At 38.5% G+C, this 21,262-nt stretch overlaps 1 protein-coding gene across 19 annotated transcripts in view; it reads right to left on the bottom strand.

Moving 5' to 3' along the window:
• Nucleotides 1-21,262, bottom strand: part of UNC79 (unc-79 subunit of NALCN channel complex) — a 106,632-nt gene that overhangs the window by 72,012 nt on the left and 13,358 nt on the right. For 18 of the 19 annotated variants that reach the window (XM_085580653.1, XM_085580665.1, XM_021541307.4 and 15 more), the window contains 14 exons: nt 19,694-19,864; nt 16,793-16,885; nt 15,453-15,508; nt 14,628-14,757; nt 13,003-13,067; nt 11,104-11,192; nt 9,891-9,931; nt 8,622-8,650; nt 7,324-7,550; nt 6,869-7,040; nt 4,338-4,568; nt 2,444-2,634; nt 1,516-1,639; nt 98-238 (listed from right to left, as the gene is read on the bottom strand). In XM_085580653.1, coding sequence (XP_085436779.1) covers nt 98-238; nt 1,516-1,639; nt 2,444-2,634; nt 4,338-4,568; nt 6,869-7,040; nt 7,324-7,550; nt 8,622-8,650; nt 9,891-9,931; nt 11,104-11,192; nt 13,003-13,067; nt 14,628-14,757; nt 15,453-15,508; nt 16,793-16,885; nt 19,694-19,864 — 1,760 coding nt within the window. Of the gene's footprint in view, nt 1-97; nt 239-1,515; nt 1,640-2,443; nt 2,635-4,337; nt 4,569-6,868; nt 7,041-7,323; nt 7,551-8,621; nt 8,651-9,890; nt 9,932-11,103; nt 11,193-13,002; nt 13,068-14,627; nt 14,758-15,452; nt 15,509-16,792; nt 16,886-19,693; nt 19,865-21,262 lie in introns of those variants that run through there. The other variant, XM_085580664.1, reaches the window with a different exon arrangement.

The raw sequence follows: 21,262 nt of genomic DNA, 5'->3' as shown, positions 1-21,262 counted from the left end.
ATGCTGCCATATTGAAAGATGATTTTTAATTATTCATGTAGACTCTATCAGAAAAACTGTTATAAGCAAAAAAATAAGCAGGATAAATAACAGTTACCCTCCGAGCTGCAAGATTTCCTGCCAGTTCACTGACTCTTGATTTTCTTTGATTTGCTAATTCTTTTACAGAATTAACTCCATCAGAAAACATGCTGATAAGCAACTGAAGAGGAACCACAATGTCTAGTTCAGACAATACCTAAGGAAAGACAATAAACAACAAAGTGTGAGTTTCAAGGTGGATCACAAACACCAGCTACTTTATATGCATTTTTGTAACATGATTCCAGTTCAGCAAGATCTCTGCATTTTGGGATTCAATGAGGTGAGGTACAAGCTCAGATTTCTGTTAGAATCAGGGCAAAATGAAACAGTCACTTTCAAAATATTTGCTGGCATCCACTTGGTGTACCCTGAGATCAGTTTTATGCCCAAATATACAGAGATGTGAGGTTATTCTACAAAAATATTTTCGTAAAGCAGAAGTATTACCAATACTTGAATGAATAACTGGTTTTTTATTATTCCTTAAAACTGAATTCCTTTTTTTATTCTAAGAATCTGGTCAGAATGGTAGCCTACAGGTGTCAACATAGTGACAGGATTGTTAATTGCAAATCATTTGGAGAATATTCCAAATCTGTTATGCCACCAACCCTCACATAAATATAAACTCATTTATATGTGTCATTAAGAGTCATTAATTCAAGAAAAATCAAAAAAATCATGCTTTACTTGAAAACTCTGTATACCTAAAAGCTTGAAATTACAGTCAGATAAATTGGTCTTTGTAGAGGCTTAATTGAAATAACCCTCAGCAGGAAAGAAGCAGTAATGAAAAGTACAGGTATTATTCTGAGGTGGTGTGGAAAATTTTATATCCTTTTTGAATTCATTGCCCTCAGCTGACATCATAATTCCTGTAGCTCTGTGTCTCCCTGTAACACTGGGTGAAGGTCAGTTTTGTGGGCAAATATAGAACAAAAAGGGCAAGAGCAGCAGAAAGCTTGGTGGGTACAGAGCTAGTCTAATCCAGCTTTTCATATGCAGAAACAACTACAGCTGTTTCTGGAGTCTGGAATTAATTCTGGAATCTACAGACCAATTTCTGTGGAGACTAAAAAGTAATGCTGTAAAAAACTCAGCCAGATGAATAGCCCTAAAGACTCAATTGACAAAAAAGGTTTTCTTTAAAAATTAATAAAGAAATTCCCAAGCTTCCATTTTTAAAGAATCACAAAATCATTTAGGTTACAAAAGATCCCCAAGATTACCGAGTGCAACCTTTGACTGATCCCCACCTTGCCAGCTAGGTTATTCTTCACGATGGGTTAGCACCACTCAGGGTCTTTCTACCAACCATCCTTATACTGGAGTTAAGCAAAGGGTAGAAGGGGTGCATGAAATTCAGAACAGCAGATTCTTTTTCAAAATTATCAGCTGTTTCAGCATGGCTTGTCAAGTAAGGACACTTACATGCAGCCAGAGCAATGCCTGCTCTTGCACAGAAGATGGATACCCTGTGAATCGACAGCTAATAAAGCCAAACATCTCCTCCAAGGAGAAAGGGAGAGGACAAAGCTCAGTGTCAAACATTTTGCTGAAAAACAATAAAAATGTAGCATCACTGAGTTAGCATGGCACACACTGTGTGAGATAGAACAGGAAACTGGAAGGAAACTAATCTTACCTAAAGCCTCACCCTCCACAGGAGCTTGAGCTGGGCTGCTGATACCACCTGTCCTGACTATAATAAAGGCCATCTCTGAATTTGGTGATGCACCTTAACAATTGACATCACATATGTCCAGTTTCATTTGATAGCCATATCTTTTCCAACATTCCAATGCAAAAATTGGAAAATTTCTCATCTCACTAGTCCATTATTCCATGCTTGCACTAAAAAAAGTTTACAGCAATATCTACAATATGAACTTACAGTCAGTTTCAGAGCCCTGACATCAGTTAAGAGGCAGTATGAAGTTTTATGAAAGTCATAAACCAGACATAAAATTGCAACTCCACCATCATTCTTATTCTGGTGTTTCCTTTGCCCAATAGGGGAAGATATCAGCAAAACAAATACAGCTCTACTAATCCCTGCCATTTCTCATCAACTGGACAGGAGGAGAAACATGGTCCTTGGAAGCACGCTAAAAATATGCCTTGCTCACACCAAAGAAGCATCCATGTAGTTGGCTCTTGACACAAAGATATGGGGGACAAGAAAACTTTCCCAAAGCTTAAATCCTTTAATCTAAACATAAGATACAAAAACAAATCCAAAGCATTCACTCATTACTGTCTATTGCACACATTTTTATTAGTTGTCACCATCTTACAATGCTAAAACCCTCAGCAAACATATGCAAAACCAGAATGATTCCAGCATATGCCTACATACCTCAGCACTTCCCGAAACTCTTTCAGTTGGTTATCAGGCACTTCTGTCCTTATGGCTTCCAACCACTCTGGCATGATGCACTCCCACACTGACTGGTTTATCACGTTGTATGGAATCAAGCACAGGATTCGATTCAGCCCTTCTTTTAACTGGGTTACAGCACTACACGATTTGTCCCAGTATCCACCAACCTGTGAGTATTACCAAAAATCATGCTGATGAACAACATTTCTAGTCCCTGTAATTTGCTCAGTATCATAGATTTGCTCAGTGTGTTGCAGCCAGGAAATTTTTGGAGGTTATAATGAAAAACTTCAAGGCAGAATTTAGAATTCAGGCATGGAGCTGCATTGTTTTTTCCTCTTTAACCTGACTGAGAGCACACAAAAGCCTTGTCCAAGACTTAAATGAAGTTTGCTCATTTCCAGGCCATGATACAGTGTATTATTATTTATAATTCTCAAAAAGGCACAGCTTTATTTGGTCAAACATGCACCATCAATTTTTTGCTCCGGGCAACTTGTTACAGTGCATGGTCTTTACTTTGAAAGACTTGGTCTGAACAAAATGTTCTCTCATGGGTGCTTGTTTAGGGTTTTTTGAAGAAAGGTTCTCAGTAATGGAAGCAAAAAAATATGCTTCTAAGTACATAAGTAATTGGCATACAGAGATTAATTATTCTAACTGACCTCGGCTCACATCTGCTGTTCCTGACTAATGGCTCTAGAGATGCCTGCTGTTTTGGCAGCAATTACTGGTGATCTCAGCCAGCAAACTATTTTTCCCTCATTCATCACAGCTAATTTCATGGCTATTTGTCTTTGTGTTCAAGTGAAGCTTTGCAAATCTGGCAAGTTTTTGGTTTAGTCTTAAGTACTGCAGTAAGGGGTAACAAAACTCAAAAGAAGGGTTGGATCCAAGGAAAAAAATCTGCAAGAGATTACACCATGAGGTTCAGTCCTTCCTTCTCCCCTTAACCTCAGAGCCATAGTTTCTTTTGCAAAGTTCCTAACATTCAAAGTGTCCATCCACCTCTCAAATTGCCCCAGCTGACCTACAAGCCTCCCAGCAGCAATGATTACTGAGTGAAACCTGTCCATGCTGGTCTGCACATGTACAGCAAACTAAGGTCAGTACATGTCTGATGATACATCACGTGAAGTCTTTATGGCTTTCCAAGTCTAGCCACTTAATTTTAGGAAACAAGTCCAACATGTCCTCTGGATATTTTTCAGTAAAAGAAAGTCTTACAAAGCATGACTAAGTGGTGAATTGTGCTTCATAACTAATGGACAGAAAAAATTACTCTTTATAGAAGAGGTTGCACCAATGGTTACACTTAGGCACTCTGGATAACCTTCCAGGTAAATCTCTCTCTCTCCATCAGCAACAAGGCAAACCATGTCAGATTGGGATCTTGAGTCACTCAAATTAGGTCTCTGAAGTTAGCATCAGTATTCCCAGAGTTCCCTTCAGTTACAACTATGTGATTCTATAAATCTAAATTCACAGCTGCAGAGATGAAGAATACAAAGAGGAAAGAAACATCACTAAAGGACAGGCTTACATCTGGGAATAGGTAAATGATACTTTTTAGCAAAAACAAATTTGTGTACTTCAGCAGCATAATGAAAAGAGCAGCTATCAAAAATGTACGGTACCTTTCAACACCTATAATACTCTTCCAACCTGCCTTCACATCAGTGTAAATAATGCCTGCTTCCTAACACAATAAAGCTAAAAATTATGTGAAAAGGAAAAATTCCCAAATTCCACTGCTCCCTCTTCCACTGAGATTTCTTTGCTTTGTCAGAGCTGGGAAAGAAAAGGTGATTTTACTTAAGACCTTAATCTCTGCAGCAAATAAGGGAACCTTCAGATAAATCATTCTTACCCTGGCAAACTCCATTGGCTTAGGCAGGAGGCACATAACCATGACATCAAACCGGACATCACAAACAGTCTTCAGCCACTTAGTGACAAACTGGGGCTTCAGCTTTTCAACCAGGCTGCCAACTTCATCATCCATCATGTAAGCTGTAGAGTGAAACCACTGGAACACCATGCTAACCAGCCTTGCTAAACTCTCTGTGGGTGTATTCTCACTGGGAGTGCAAAGGCTCACCTGGAAGAGAGAAACACAAATCAACTTTCATTTCTAGAATTAAAGGTAGGTGGGAAACATTTTGTCTACTATATTTTGCATATTCTCAGAATTATGAGGATGCAGATTACATAGGAGACAAATGAGATTATCAGTTTTAAGTAGAGGTCAGTACAGGACAATTGACAAAACCTTTCATAACCAGAAAATAACAATAAAATGGGAAAAAAAAAAAAACAGGCATTGATTTTTTTTGCTTACTTTCAACACTGAAAAAAAAATCAGAATAGAGTGCTTTGACAAACTTTTTGGTTTAAACTTTAAAATTACTTTTAATTTCAGAAGGTACTGTAAATCTATTAAAATATATGATATACATACACACAAAAACTTCAAAAATTCTGAAAGAAAATGCCTACCTAATGTAATTACTTTGCAAAAAGATTCCCATCTTGAATTTTTGTCCTCATTTGGGGCATGTGAGTTTTAAGTGCTCAGAAATTCACACATTACGCTTAACATTCTTCACCCCTTCTCCAAACTCTTTAAAATGATACCTGGACTGCAAAGCTGTCACAAATCTGAGACCAAATTTCTACCCCAGTTCACAGGCCACCACACTGCTGAGCCTTTAATTACCTGATGTCTGAGCTCTTGGTACCGTCTGGGTACAGGAGACAAAGCTTCAGGTCAGGCTGCTGCCCTGAATGCAAGGAGCAGGTGACAGGAGAATTGAGAAGCTCTTTTAGCCACCTCTCAGCTATTTACTGTCATATCCTAGGGAAAGCTGCACTCTCAGCAGCTGGCAACCTGAAACTGGTGACCACTGCCTCACAGCACATGAACAACAGAGCAATGTTTGTGTCATATCTGGAGAAAGAAATGACAGCTCTCCTGCCCAGAGAAACCAGAACCCATTTTAAAAATGTTTTTCCTCCATGATTTTTCTTGAGATGAGGTAGCTATCAACCCTCTTGCCAATTCAAAGTGCAGTCTTCTACTTCATTGCAGGTTGATGTTCAGATGTTTGCTTCCTTGTGCTTGGCTCAGTTGAGCATTAACTCGAAGGCAGTATCAGCCAGCAGCCTTTTTAAAAGGAGCTCTTGACCCCTTATCCAGTTTCTGCATGAAAGACAGCCATTTTCTGAAGGAAAACAGCAAATCAGGATTTCTCACAACCTATGTGGTCATCTCTGTCAATACCCACTACAGAGATATCAAGAGATTTTACAGGAATAGAATGGAGACAGTGACTTCTTCCTCCCTACCACAGAAAGGTACACTTTGAATGTCAGGGATGAGGCATGTACAGTGAAACATAACCTGTTCTGTTTGCACTTAATTTTCCTTCTGGAAATATAGACCTTCAGTCTTTATAAAGCATAATTCGATACAGAATAGATGCACATGGCACAATAAAAAAAATAATGTCTTTTATTCTAAAACAACATTAAACCACAAAACCCACAAGATGTCAACAGAATATAAAGTTTATTCATGTATTTCCTTCAAACTGCAGAGCAGCTCTTTTGGTGCTATGGAACTCCACACCTACCACCCTGCTATCCAGAGATCTCTGTTTAGACAATGGATGAGGGGTCCTGCTATTTGTCCACCTGTCACTGGGTGACTGAAGAGGGAGCCTGAAAGGAAAGGTGGCTTGGAAACAGCCTAAGAAAGACAATTTTCCTTAAGGAGAACTGCAGAACGCCATTTCTGAGGATCTGTCAGGCTGCAGCCTGGCCTGCTCATGACCTAGCCAGCAGCAGACCTGCTGTTTTGGAGTAATCTCTGGTAGCTGCTGTGGAGATAGAACCAAGGGGTTCATTCTGTCAACCCACACCAGGTGAAAGGAGTACACTGACTGACACAACTTTATCAAGCTGACTGCAGGAATGAACAGCATCCCACTAAGAATCCTCCAGCTTATTCAGAGGTAAGAGAGAAAGCTCTGCTTCCAGAAAGTTATGTTGAAAGCTGGAAGGTGAAAAATAGATTTTTAGGGGACAGCCTTTTAAAGTGAAAACAATGACACTCACCAGGGGGCACTTGTGAACAGAAGCTGATGGCAAATAGAAAGTCAACTAAAAAACTGAGACTGAATAATTCTGCTATACACTTTGTAGCAGAATCAGCAGCTCCACCCAAACTAGTTATGAAATCCCCACGTCTGACAGCTTCACAGGACAAATTTTTGCTTAAAAATCAGAATAAGAGTCCAACTAAAGCCAAGATGTGAGGAAAAAAAATAGAGGTAAAATAGACTTCAGAAAGTAAAGCAGAGGCAACCAAGAAGAAAGAAAAAAGCACAAATTTCTTACCAAGAACCATATTCCAAACTGGCTCAGGAGGCGTTGGTCATGCTTGTCATCATCTTTATTATCAAAGTCTGTGTTGTCCAGGGAGTGATGGGAAGAGGAGAGGCCCATCTGCCTCCTTCGGTTGAGTTCATGCTCCCTCTGCTCTGCATGAAACTCTGCTTCTTTCAGCAAGCTATAAAACAAGCTTGTGGTCAGTGAATGCACCTTTCCTGCAGCGGATACAGGTATCTAATCAAGACTAACTAGATATACGACGTCATCACTCTCCTGAAACAAAATAACATCAAATCCTAGGATTCTGGGCTGACTTCCTCATCAGGACAACACTCACACCTGAGCCACTCTCCGCTAAAGCAGCAGGAGCTCAGTGTGTGAACTATCCCAGTGAAACGACAAGCCACCCGCAGAAGGTCTGCAGGCAACAGGGACCCCAGAGCCTGGTGCTGCCCCGCTACCTGATCACAGCTTCCACCGTGCAGACGAGCTCCTCGGCGCCGCACTCGCGCGTGTTGATGGGGGGCGGCGAGGTCTGGTACAGGTGGGTTTCTGCGGCGGCGCCCACCTCGCTGTGGTGGTTGGAGTGGCACCTCTTGCAGTAGCGCACGGGCCGGTTGCCGTGGCGGCCGCAGCAGCCCGCCGAAAAGCAGGTGACAACCGCTCTCCTGACGTGCGAGCTGCAGTTCTGGAAAATAAAAAAGGGGTGGTCAGGCCACAGGTTATCGGGAAAAATGGAGCTGAAACAGGGAGGAGAGCCAGCACTAGGGAGCTGGCTCAAGTGTCGGCAATTTCCAAAATCGCCCTGTCTAAGCACAACCGTCCAAACGTCACTGACCTTTCTAGAAAGACAAGCTCAAGGCTAAATGCTGAGCCTGGACTTAAATGTCACAGTTGCTCCTCTTTTGAAACACCAAACTGACATTTAAATCATCAACCTCAACCTCCTGACTTGGAGCAATCTCTAAATTTTACAGTAGTTCTCTTAACACCTGCTTATGCTTCAGAAGGTCTTTTTAGGTTACAGGTAGCAACAGGTAGATCCTTAGGAGTGCAAAAAATGGTGCCACCATGCCACAGTTTATGCTGTGTAAGGATCTGCCTTATCATAGGAAACTGTACAAGCTTTTGAAATAAGCACCTGAAATTTCTGTCACCTTGTAATCCATCTCAACAGAAAAGCTTTCTTTACCACATGAGAATTGGAATAGCTTATACACTGTATTCCTTGCTCTTAAAGTCTTATCAAAACACATTAGCTGGCATGTACCGCAAGCAGATTCTTTTTGTCAGCAACCTTTTCAGAGCCAAGCACTGAAGATTTTTAGTCCGCATATTTTTAAAAATACACATTTTACAGTATGATTTTTGCTCCATTTAAGATTAATCCAAGGAGATGAGAAGATATATAAACACTAAAATTTAAAATTCATCTCTTGCTCTATCCTCTTCATAAAGCAGAGTTATAGAATACAAACAGAGCTCAATTGCATAATTGAATTGCTTTACTAAGTGCCACTTAAACTAAAACTTACAACTCAAATCAACATCAAAATCAAATCAAATCAACTCAAATCAAAATCAGTTTTAACAAAAAGAAACCTGCTGCTGCTGAATTATTTCCATCCACCAATAAATGCATTCATGGATACATTGTGAAAATTTGGAATGGTACAAAGAAGAACACACTACACAGTAATGGAATGATATTACACACAACATCAAATCATGCCCCATCACACAAATGGCTGAATCTTACCTTCTTCTGACATATAGCAGAAATTTCAGCTGTAAGGGGAAGGCATACAAAACATGAACACAAAGTGACGGTCTTTGTGGTTTACTACGGCAGCCACGGGAAAATGGACATCCTGCAAGGAAGTCTCTGGGCTCAGCTTGTGCTTCCAGGTACTACTGAAACCCCTAAGCCTGCACAAGTTAGGACACTGTACACTTAGACCCGTGGCTATTTCTGCTTTGAAATGTAGTAACAGCCTTGGTGCATTAAGTGTGGTGTGCTCTGCACCCCATCCACCTTCTGCTTATGCTTCTGCCTCACAGACAGCCTTATAAAGCACAACTTGTACCCACGGCTGTGGTATGCAGGAGACATGGCTCAGGTGGGCCAGCACTGCTTGGGAAAGCTCTTGGCATAACAGAGTAGTGAATATAGATTAACAATGCCAAAGCAGCCACTACGTCTGGCCCATAATTTCAGAGTGAAATGTCTGCAGATTCAACCTGTAAGCAGTAGCTATTTGATCTGTTGCCCTGGCAACATATGACTCAGTAAGTTTAAGGGGCTGATTAAGAAGATGTGCTTCCCTTAAGTAAACAAAACATTTTTTATCTGGGTAATATTTCAACTAAAAGCAGACAGCAAGAAAATCTCAACTGCTTAAGAATTTTCAGTTTGCAAGGCAAAGAGAGAGGCAGTCTTCATTCTGTCCCTGGAAGAGTTATTTTAGATAATATGCTGATGAGTCTATCAACACACTTTGTCTGCATTCTAGTAGATTACAATATATCAGGTTTTCTTACTGGCCAAGGGACAAGAATTAGATGAATGATCAGATCATCAAAAATATTTTCTGTCCTTTTCTGATATCATTTGCAGTTTCATTTTATAGATTTTCAGCAGCTTTTAGAGCTTTCAAATCAGACCCATGCTACTGGAAGAACTAGACCTATTTTTTGGACAGCACCGTGGGACACAAATACTTCTTAAAAACTTGGCTCCAATTGTGAATGCTTCAAGATTTGAAAATCTCTTCAATTGTCTCTTTTTTCTCACACCTAAAGAATAGCATTAATATTTCAGATGGAGGATCAGTCAATTCTTCATACTTTAAGGACATTAAGCAGCATTAAGTACAAACTACCTTAAACCAAAAAAAAACCAAACCACCCAACACTTTTGAAACTTTTGAACAGAATGCAGCAGTCCAAGTAATACAGTATGGAGAAATATCAGCATAGCTTTGTACAATTATGATTAGTTTGTACCTACACTTAAAATATCTCTTACCTTGTGGCAGAAGAACATCAATCAACCATTCACTGTGATCCCTGTAAAAATGTATTTATAATTAGCTTTCTTTTTATACATATATATATCTATATATATATATACATGGATTTAATTTTGCACAGAGGAAATTTAGATAAATCAATGTGGTAGGAATGCCATTATTCTGAAGCTGCTTTTTTCAAATGTAATTTTATAAATTGCAGACTGATTTACATTACATCTCTTTGTTGTGCTGTCTTATTGTAAATTACCACTTTGATGACGTTGGTCACCATGTTCAAGGTTTTCAAAAATTATTTTTGAGACCTAAATTTATCAAATTAAAAGAGAGTGTGTTCTGAAAGTCTGACAGCAAGAAATGGTAGTGAGGAAAAACAGATGAACATAAAAAAGAAACTAAACCATCAGTACTGTTTTCTCTGTGTGTCCTTAGAAGCTCTGCTTTACCAAATTCAATTACTTTTTCTTGCAGCTTTAATTCAATGATGACTTAAAAACCTAGATGTAATTGCTTTTCCCACAGCCAGTGTGATTTAAAGTTGTCTGAAACTGAGGAGAAAAACACTCCTTTAGGTTCTGACCTATCTGTAACCTTGTCCATTTGAAGTAATGACTGGCACTGACTGTAAGTATCAGTAGATTTTGTATACTGATGCAAACCAAAGTAGCAATTTAAAGGTAAAAATGTCAACCAAAAATTAAAACAAAGTGAGGTTATTTTATTTCAGGGTACATTCCTTCCAAATACTGGCCAATTCTGTATCAATTTCCTTGATCTCTGCCGCTTCATGTTGTATCTTAGAGACTAATCAGAAATACATGTTACAAAACATCAGTGAAAGCTCTGTAAAATAATAGATACTTCACTATAATGTTCAGTTTTAAATGACAACTAACGGATGAGGACAAAAAAATGTTTCATAAGCATAAGCTGGTTCATTAATGAGGTTTCCCTATTGTAGTCAATGCATCCCACAGTATCTAGTCTTTCAGACATCTCAAATTAAAAGCACCATTTAAGGTAGGTGCAAATGCTCATCATGTGTGGTAAATATCTGTAATCTTTATTCATACTGAGTGGCAGTGTGCTCCTTATCTTTCAACAGGCTTACCTATATGAATTATATGCTAATCATACTCCAAAAAAGCAAAACTCCAGAGTTCTGGAGTCTGACAATATTTATAATTTTCCAGCTCATGGTTTACCTACCCTGCAATTCTTTGGCTGCATTCTTCACAAAGATACAGGGGAGGTGGCTTATCACCCAAAGCCACAGACAGGGATGGGTCAATGCACATCTGAAACATGGAGAGGGAAAAAGATTAACATATCTGTTTATTGAAGCTTGCTGAAAAGTTCAACATGTTAATGCTAGGACATAAAATGTAACACAGCTTTGATATGTGCTAAGAGCATTTAGTAATAAAAGAAAATACTCGGTATCTGGCATACAAGATCTGAAACTATTTCTAACAAAGACAGGGATGTGAGAGCCTGTAAAAAAAATAGGACATATTGCAGTACCAATATGATCGCTTTCTGAAAGACGAGTATGTTTTGTTATATATCACATCACATATTCTCTATATGCTGCTACTTTCTTATCCCCAAAGAGACAGCACTTAGAGGATCCATTGTTTAGGACAAGGTAATGGAAAGGTCTAGATTTTTCTATCTCAAAAATGCCTCTTCCAGCAAAATCTAATTTTCAGTCATCGCAGTTTTCAATTCTAGAGCACAACTGCAGTGACAGAACAAAGACTCACAGTTCCCTTGGCAACAGAGATCCAGACTTTGTCTTGCATTAGCTTTTATCCTTTCACATAAGTCAATTACAGAAAACAGTTACAGTTAACAGCCAGTTCCATACATACTTGTTCAAGTATTTTGTATTACAAAGGAAACACTGAACGCTGTATCTTAGCCACTGATCACTATTACTCCATTGGAGTGCAAGATTTATAAATAAAGACAAATACATTTTGAATTTTTCTCATCATTGCTAACCAAATCATCTCTTTAGGACACAACAGACTGCATTTTTCTGAGTGATGACTGATCAAAATTGATTCTGTCAAAATTAGGTTAACAGATCACTCAAAAATACTCAAGTACTTAATCTGCAAAGCTTTAAACTGTACTTTTTAAATATTTTGCTCTATTGTGTTATTAGCCTGGAACTAGTGACCACTACAACATGAAGGAAAACCTTTCAGCATTTTTCCTGTGAGAGAGGAATCATTGAGAATGACTGGAGTGGGCAGGAAGGTGGTCCCTTGCAAGACTTTCAAGATAAGTGCCATCATTATGTCCTATCACAGCCTGTGGAAAAGGCTCACTGCAGAACCCTCTGACTAAAGAAATTATATTAGTGTGCAAATCAATGCCAGGAAAACTGGTTGTACCTACATATTTAACTAGATACAAATTAATTAATCAGTACATCTAGCTGCAGTATGTTCTGGACTTGGGCTGTTATTCTTGCCTCTGCTATCAAATTGTTCTATGAGCCTGGTCAAAGCTTTTTCATTTTTACTATGCATGTAAACAGAAAAGATACTATTTACCTTCCTCAAAGAGGGCTGCAGGAAAGGTAAGTAAAGCTTTGTTGCTATTTGCTTTAGGACACATTCCAAGCAGAGGATCATAACCAGGGTAGGTGCATTGTATGAGCTCAATCAAGATACCAAGGTGAACACGTACCTACATAACTGAAATAATGTTTCTTGTATACAGTAATATTTGTGTACATATTTATATATATTTATATATATATATATGTGTGTGTGTGTGTGTGTGTGTGTGTGTGTGTGTGTGTGTTCAGGAAAATATTTACATGGATTAGCTTAGAATTTTATAAAGTACTCTACAACCATCGCCATGTTTAATTTCAAGATTTCCCACAGTAGTTGCAGGAAAAACCTCATCTTGCTTTAGGCAGCCAAATAACACATTCACAAAGGTGTGGCCCCTTGGTGCCAACAGGCTTTGCTGCTCCTTTAGCACCTGCTTTTGGTCACCTGCACAGCACCACAGCACATGGCTGGGGTCAAAGTAGAACCTCCCCCTCCCCAGAGCTGGGTTTGGCCCCTAAAGTAACAGCAGTACCTTCACAGCGGGTTTGTTAATCGCATTATGGCATTCAATGTGCTGGCAATGAATAGGATTCCAGGCTGCAAAACCAAAACATGGCTGATTAGTAAATGAGAAGAGATATTTACATTCTTTGTGTCTAGTGGTCTCAATTGAGAACAAGATCCTCTTGTACTAAGCACTATACAAATATGAGTATGATACAAATAGCCATTCCTCAGGAAGCTTAATAATTACCATAAACAACCTTGAACATACAGGCCTCCTGAATTATTTAGAATGTAATTTAAATGAACCATGGATTCAGTGAGAAAATGAAAAAAGTAAGTCGCAGACATTCCTGTTGCAGACACTTCTTGATCTCACTAGCATCTTGAAATAATTAACTATCCTTCCACTCCAGGAGCAAGATGGTAGGAGTAGCTGAGTAAATTCAGTTACTTTCCCAGGCCAAATGCAAACACAGCTGAGACAAAGGAAAACTAGTCCAGTGACAGAAGGAGACTTAGCTGTGTAATGACAAGAAGTAAACGACAAAGGGATGCTCAAATGGCATCACTTGGATGCTCTACAGGACGCCCCCAGGTCAAAGTACCATGCAACTGCAGATAATACTCATCCCATTCTGGGATACATTAGCAAAAAACTTACATATAAGGGAAAAAACCCAGTCTATCCAGTACTAGTAACAGTTCAAAAAGAGTACTATCATGATTAGTTTACAGACCTGTTTGCATGGAAGAAGTGATGCAGAGCAGTACATGAAGAATTTCTTTTTTTTTCTAAACAGTCAAGAAAATTTATCAACCCTCCAATAGAAGGCTTTAGAACAGATCAGACAACTTCTACCAGGAACATTCAGACTGCACTTGAGTTGATCTAGGGGTCTTCTAAGGTTTCTTCCAACCCTTCATTTTCCTAATTTAAAATGTCACATTCTGGTCCAGAAATGTTAAAAGTTAACAAAACCTATGTCATATGACAGAGATTAACTGAAACAGGTTGAGACAGACAAGCAGGAAAAGCAATGAGTTGTTGCTGGACAACAACTTCTCTTGCCCCTGTAGTAGCACTGTCCCATCAGTATCTCTGGGGAGTCTGGCAGACAGAGAACTTTATACCAAGCACCTACTCCAGCTGCATTCCTGACTTTGTCCCCCATTTTCATCCTATAATCAACCTTGAGAATGAATCCATTCTACTAACTGCACCTGACATCACATGACTTGATTTTCGACAGTAACAGCCAGATAAGAAGTCTTAGCAACAGCAGCAGTGTTAGCAGCTGGCACAACAAAAGCAACCAAAGCAATAACTGAAAGGAACATAAACCAGAACTGCTGGGAGGCCCAGGCAGCAGTTTCACAGACTATTTGTTACAAACACAATATTTAGTTCTTCTCCTGTTCAGGTTTAGCTAATATTGTGAGTAAGATAACCTATTTACTAGCCATGATCTGAGTTTTTGTTTTTCGTAACATCTTTTGAAAAATGCAGATAAATGGATAATGCATATTGTTATGAAAGTACAACTTATCAAACAAAAAAGAGTCGCAATATATCACAAAACCGTAAAAATGTGACTTTAACACTTCTCATAATTTATTTATTTTGGCTTATACAAAACCAGATGCACTGACCTGTGTACTGAAGTCCTCTGTACTCACTGATTGCCCCAGGGGGCTTTAAATTGGGCCAATAGTGAAATAACATTTGTACTGCTGGAGGTTTAACTTGAGATGGTCCATAGGCTATTACATATAGCAAATCCTAAGGAAAGACATGTACAAAATGTTTATTTTTTCAAGGTAACACACCACAATTCAGGATATTGTACTTCTGTTCAAAGATAGCTGAACACACAAAATTAACACATTTCATGCCCTAAGAAACTTCCTTTGTATGCTCTTAGAGACAAGATTAGATGACCAACTTGAATGCTTCTGAGTTTAATCAGAGCATGCAACAGCAACTACCCATCCCACAGTGCTATCAACATGTCAAACATGATGTCAAACATGAGTAGATCAGTCTCCAATCCTGGGCCAAATCCTATTTCTTTATCACAAATTCTTTATCACTAATTCTCTGTCTAGTCATGGAGCAAAGAGGTGAGATAGAGATAAATAAACCAGATTTACAGCAGATTCAGACAATAATACAAATATTTCTTGTAAAAGTCCAGTCCCACATGAACTGAGAAGCCTGCTCATTATTAAAATTTCCACTCACTGGAGCCACAACCACAGATTACTTAGGAAACAGAGCTCTGTCCTATACAACATGGAACTGCCTCTAAACTAAAAATTAGAGGGACCTTCCTCTCCATAATCCAGAGGGAGAACTAGAAATAAAGATCATTTACAACCTCTTGGCATACAGTCAGTTCAATTTTCAAGCCATCTGGTTTTTATTACTACCCAAGCACAGTAATTTCCACAAAGTATATATGATCATAAACTTACTTTCCATACTTCTTGCTTATATTTCATGAGACATTCCAGTAATTGGCAATGATACACTGAGAGAGAAAAGACAACATAGACTTAATATGGACAAGGAAACTCAGGTTAAAGAAGTGATGTAATCAGCTGATAGGCTTTGCTTTGTCCATCCAAAACTCTATGCCTCATTCAAACATTTTTTATTTTAAAGGGCTTGCTAAAGAATCAATGCCCTGAGAGTCATAACAAAATATAAGAAACTGAATATTAGTAACTTCTTTCTGTCAAGAAATGCAGGAAGATGATTACCATGAGGGTACAGCTTTTTGCACAGCAATGGAGATCTTTTTCAAACACATCTAGTTGAAAAATACCTGCTGATTCACTAAAACTTTGTCCCTCTGTCACAATGTAAATGGGAATTTCATCATTCATCTTGAGGCAGCAATGGAAGTCACATGTAACTATTATTTCCACATATACAAAAGGCTATAGGAGCCACTCTGCATCAAACAAACATGAGAGCCGAGTGAACTACTTTACATGTCTGACTTCCCAAAAACCACAAGGCAACATTTTTCTCTGACGGTTTGAACACAGAAATTACAAAAAAAACAAAGACAGAGCATTTAATGAAAAAAACCTGACTTCTGCAAGCAGCTTTTAAAAACGGTGTTCTGCTTTTCTTTACCTGTATAAAGCAAGTTAGGATGATGTGACACCCCTCACAGAATGCAGTGTGGGGTTCCTCCATACACACACCATCTACCCATCCACATAAGACAGGAGATAGTTGACAGCTGATGATCATGCAATGCAACAGCTCACTGGGGTTCAATACTGTTTCAATCTGGTTATGTCATCCCAATGATTTAATGGGGACTGCCTCACTTTTGCTTAGATACTCGTAATTACGTATAACTTCATTATAGTTTCATTAAGTCTGCAGCCAACATTACCTGTCTTCTTTAGCAAAATAGTACCAGCTGTGAGTTCAGTGATATCTGAATCATAGTGTAAGACAGTTACTATGAATTTCTGTAGTCAAGGTAAATGGTATTTCTTTCCAACAGTGACATTAGATATATCAACATGTCAAACATGATGTCAAACATGAGTAGATCAGAGTCTCCAATCCTGGGCCAAATCCTATTTCTTTATGACAAAGCGATCTCTTGTCTACATAAGGATTATTTCCAGCATGATGTCCAGAAATCTCAGGTTTGATATAACAAATCATTTTTCATCCTGTGCTGGGAAAAGACAGTTTTTTCCCATAATGAAAACTTTTCTGATTTCCTCTGACAATACTTCTTGACAGTTTCAGAATGAATGATACCATGCTGCATGTTTACACATACCTGGGTTTGATGTGTACTGCATTGCAATCATCAGCATTGATGATGCAGACAGATTGACATGTGCTGGAACACCTTCTCTTTTTGAAGATCCCACTTAAAAGAAAGGAAAAAATAAATTAATTTTCTATTTTAACAGGAAAATCAGGTGAGAATAGCACGTAACTGATTCCAACTCAGGCAGATAAAATTCCTAAGGTGCCATATCATGTAATGAAAACAAAGCAAAAAAAAAAAAAAAAAAAAGTGGAAGAGAAAGATGCCCAGGTACTGATTCACAGACTGCGTGCCAGGTTTTCCAGATCAGTGCAACTTCACCCCTAAAACTGCATCAACCAGTTGTCTTCTCAGGCCCTCTCCTTCAGAACCCACAGACTAGTTAAAATAGCATCACTTGTACAGCCAAGTGCACCTAGGCCTTGGATTGTATGAAGGGCAAGGAAGAACTGGAGAGGAAAATGGAAAGCCTGCTGCTGAGGCATGCTGAGGAAGGGTTGGGGCTGGTGATAGCTGCTGGTGCAGGGCACAGATTACTCCTCAGGGAGCATCTGCTAAGAGCTCAAGTTACAGCTGCAAACCAGAAACATCAGTCCCATGGTTATGTGAACTGTGCTGAGATAATGATGAACAGCAGCACTGACAATCTTTCACCTCAGAATCTTTTAGCTCACACAGAAAGTGGCTGGAGTTCCTCCTGGTCTCTCAGGAAGTGGGTTACTATTAAATGCAATATATTTAGGAAAACCCTGCAGAACTTTTACATGGCAACATGGCTTTGAAGGCAAGCTCCTACAAAGAGATGTCACAAGTATCTTTCCACCCTCACAGCACTTCCCCAAGCCTGGCTGCCAGGACCCAAATACCAAGCATTTGGGATAGAAGCACAGAACTGTAGCTACCAGCTCAGTGAGCTGTTTTCATCCCTCCCATCTGGCTCTCCAACTGCTTAGACAATCTCTTGCATCCTCCCTTTTGGTTTGAATCTGAACTAAACGCTAAGGGAAGGAAAGGTTCTGCACTTGCCTTGCAAAGGAGCATATAATTCCCAGCAGGGAAAGACAAGGAGACTAATTAAAAGAACTTTCAAACAGAAATGAAGGAGTGAAGAGAAAATGGAGAATTTCTTCCTTTCTGTTCTCCCATGACCCAATATTACTACAGATCTCTTCACTGCACTTCATTAATTCATTTTTTTTTTAATCTTTTCCACACATCTAAGCACCCCCAAATTATTACAGGAAGGTGTATTTTTATGGGTTTAAATTGAAAAATACTTGGCAGCTCTAACTGGGCAATTAAATATAGCCATCAGCAAAAAAGTAGGACACAATACTAGATTAGTAAATATAAAAAGCAGCAGACTGGTTTCATACAGAAATCTCACCAAAACTGATAGAGAAAAAAGCCAGCATGACAAATGCAAATGCAAGGATGCAATCTCTATCAGGGCAGTTGGAACAGCATCTATTTAAGTAAACCAAGGATTCGACTCATCCAGTTATTCTGAGGTACAGTTCTAAAGATCTGAGGAGAGACAGGATAAGTCACCACACTCATCTGTTCTTTAACAGGATACAGCACTGGGAAAAGAAGTTGCTTAATGCAAAATTCTGTTCTTAACACAAAGAGGACCTATTGCACATACATATTAAATATATCTTAGCAATTTCAATTTGCACATTGTCATTAGACGTGTCAGAGTTAATAGAGAAAACCTCACTAGAATGTACTAAAAATGAATATTTTACATGGGAAATCTGAGGTCCAGAAGAGTTAGGGAACTTTTCCAGATCATTGACTGGTCAAATCAGAAAATAATGGTGATACATTTGCATTAAATATTAATATCAAAACACTGGACTATACTTCTTTCAGCATCTTCTGCATGGTTAAATGACATTACTCTTGATCTCTGTACAAAAGTTGTTCATATTTTCCCAAAAAGAATTGGGAATATAAAGATAAGGAAGAGACATTCTCACAAAATCACAGATGGTTGATGTTAAAAGGGACTTCTGGCCATCATCTTGGCCAACCCCTCTGCTCAAAGGCAACTACAGCAGATCTCCAGGAAAAATTGTGTTTTGAGCATCTGCTAGAATGGAGAATCTGCAACTGCTCTGGCAAACTGTTCCAGCGTTTGGTCACACACAGTAAAAAGCCTGTTGGTTAAAACTGACCTAATATTGACCATAATGATTCTCTCTGCAGAAAATGGTTACGTTTCTCATTACTGCTGAAGTCCTATTTAGCTTTCTGTCAGGTACATGGACAAGCATTCAAGATCCACACTGTGCAGGGACTACGACATTAAATAATCATGTGACATCTCCATGGAGGGGAAGTAAAAAGAAAAAAGAGGAAAAAAAGGCAGGGACCATCAGATTCAGTCCTAACTGTTATGGATAGGAGACATTACAGGCAGAGTCATTTAGTACAGAACTTAGAGAAAAAGTGCCAAAAACACAGAAAGGGAGAAAATAGAAATTCACCACAACATCATCACATTGAGAAAAATCATACTCGTACATCCAGATCTGTATCTATGCAAAAATTATGCATGTTGCTATTGCATTTATTATTTCAGGAGCAGTCTGTCCAATTGATTCTGTATTCAAAAATTCCACAGCTGGCACTGAAAGTTCTAGGAGTCTGAAAACAGTGATTTTTTAAAATAAACATCACACTTTAAAAAAAAGGAAAAATTCACACCCAAACACCGTGTAATAAATAAATAAAAATTATAGAGCTATTTCCCATTGAAAATAGTCACAGGAAATTATTTTATGTATGTAAGAAGATTGATGTTCCATTACAATTCTGTCACAGATCAAATTTTTACTCATACAGTCTGATACTATTATGTGCCAAGACAGAACAATAACTAGAATGGGTTCTACTTACATATAGCCATAGGCAGAAAAGATGTGCTGAGATACTCTATAATATCCTTGTGCAGGAATGGAGGAAAGGTAGCTAATGTTGAAATCATTGTATAAGGTAAAGTACTCAAAATATCATCACTGAGAAAAGGAAGTAAGCATGTAGTAGTGTAAAAAATTGATTGGCCAAGATCTGTTGAATAAAATGAAAGAAATATAGAATCATTACAATGAAAATGTAATTATTACTATGTACTTTCTTGTTTACTAATCTAAAAAATTAATTATATTTTAATTCTAGCTTTTCTCTCAAAGTAATTTGGGAAGATAATCACTGTAGACAAGTGAGTCCACCATCAATTTTTAAGTCCCTCCTAAATGGAAGGAAACAGCTGCTGAACACTCCTCCAAAGAGTCTGAAGAAAATATGAAAGCTACAGTCTATAAAATAATCAGTTAAAATCAGTGTTGATATTAATCATATGGTGAGTAACATATGATGGCTTGAATTTAAGCAGAGCTGTTATTAGAATCAGAATTTCAAATGCACATTATATTGAAGGCCAGATTTTGCAAAAAGCATTCTAGTCTTTATCAGTCCTATTAAAATAAGAACTTTATCTTAATTACTTTCAAGAGTTCTGCAAAGTATCTCACATATATTGACTACAGGAAGTGTCACTGTATTTTTCAAACCACATGTGATTAAACTACAGATCTTGATTTCCAGGGAAACCATTGAGGCTAAAAGTGGCCAGAGCTTAAAAGGACAGAAATATTTATCAAGATTATCTATACTTGTTCTAATAAATCATATTGTAACTCGTTGGAAAGGATACTTAATAACTGTGCAACATTACAAGATCTAAAGGGAAGGCATAGTTTATTGTTTATCTGGGCACTGTGGAATAATCTTTATACTCTCTCCCAAATGAGAAAGTGAGCTGGTGCCTATAACCCTCTGACAAAGGTTACAGCACTCAATGAAGCCTGAGTATGAACCTGTACGATGACCCAAAGACATCAGGAGGCTTTCCTCCTGCATTTGTTAACTATTCCCCAGCCTTAAACACATTGCACACAGGCTTTCAGCCTCACCTGTATAACTGTCTCTGTAAAGCACAGATTGATCTGTAGCTGTCAACATTCTGGGGCACAGCAAAAATTAAAACTGGCAGCCCAATTCAGTGGTTCTGGCCAGCCTCCTGTGCAAGAGCCTAACAAGACCCTCAGTGCTACAGAGTTCTTCTCCTGCATACATTCACCAGCTAAATACACTCTTTTACAACCTGATCAGGCCAAAGCTCAGGATTGCCTTGCACAGCAGTTGTACTTACCCAAACAATATGGATTGCTCTGATAAAAAAATACATTATTCTTTTAATCAATTACTAAGCTGAGGAAGAAATAAATAACAAGTTGTATTGCAAAATTTGATTCTCTGCACACAAAACATACATAGAAAACAGCAAGCCATCTCCCCTTGCCCCAAGGATGAGTCAATCAAATTATTCCTGGCACATATTTATCTAAAATGTTCTTAAAAACCTGCAAGACAGTTCACTCCTTTTCCTGTCAATTCATCCTAATG

Source organism: Lonchura striata, chromosome 5 (genome assembly GCF_050655825.1).
Source record: "Lonchura striata isolate lonStrDom1 chromosome 5, ASM5065582v1, whole genome shotgun sequence".
In the NCBI taxonomy this organism is placed as follows: domain Eukaryota; kingdom Metazoa; phylum Chordata; class Aves; order Passeriformes; family Estrildidae; genus Lonchura; species Lonchura striata.
This window is presented reverse-complemented; position numbering and strand designations above follow the sequence as displayed.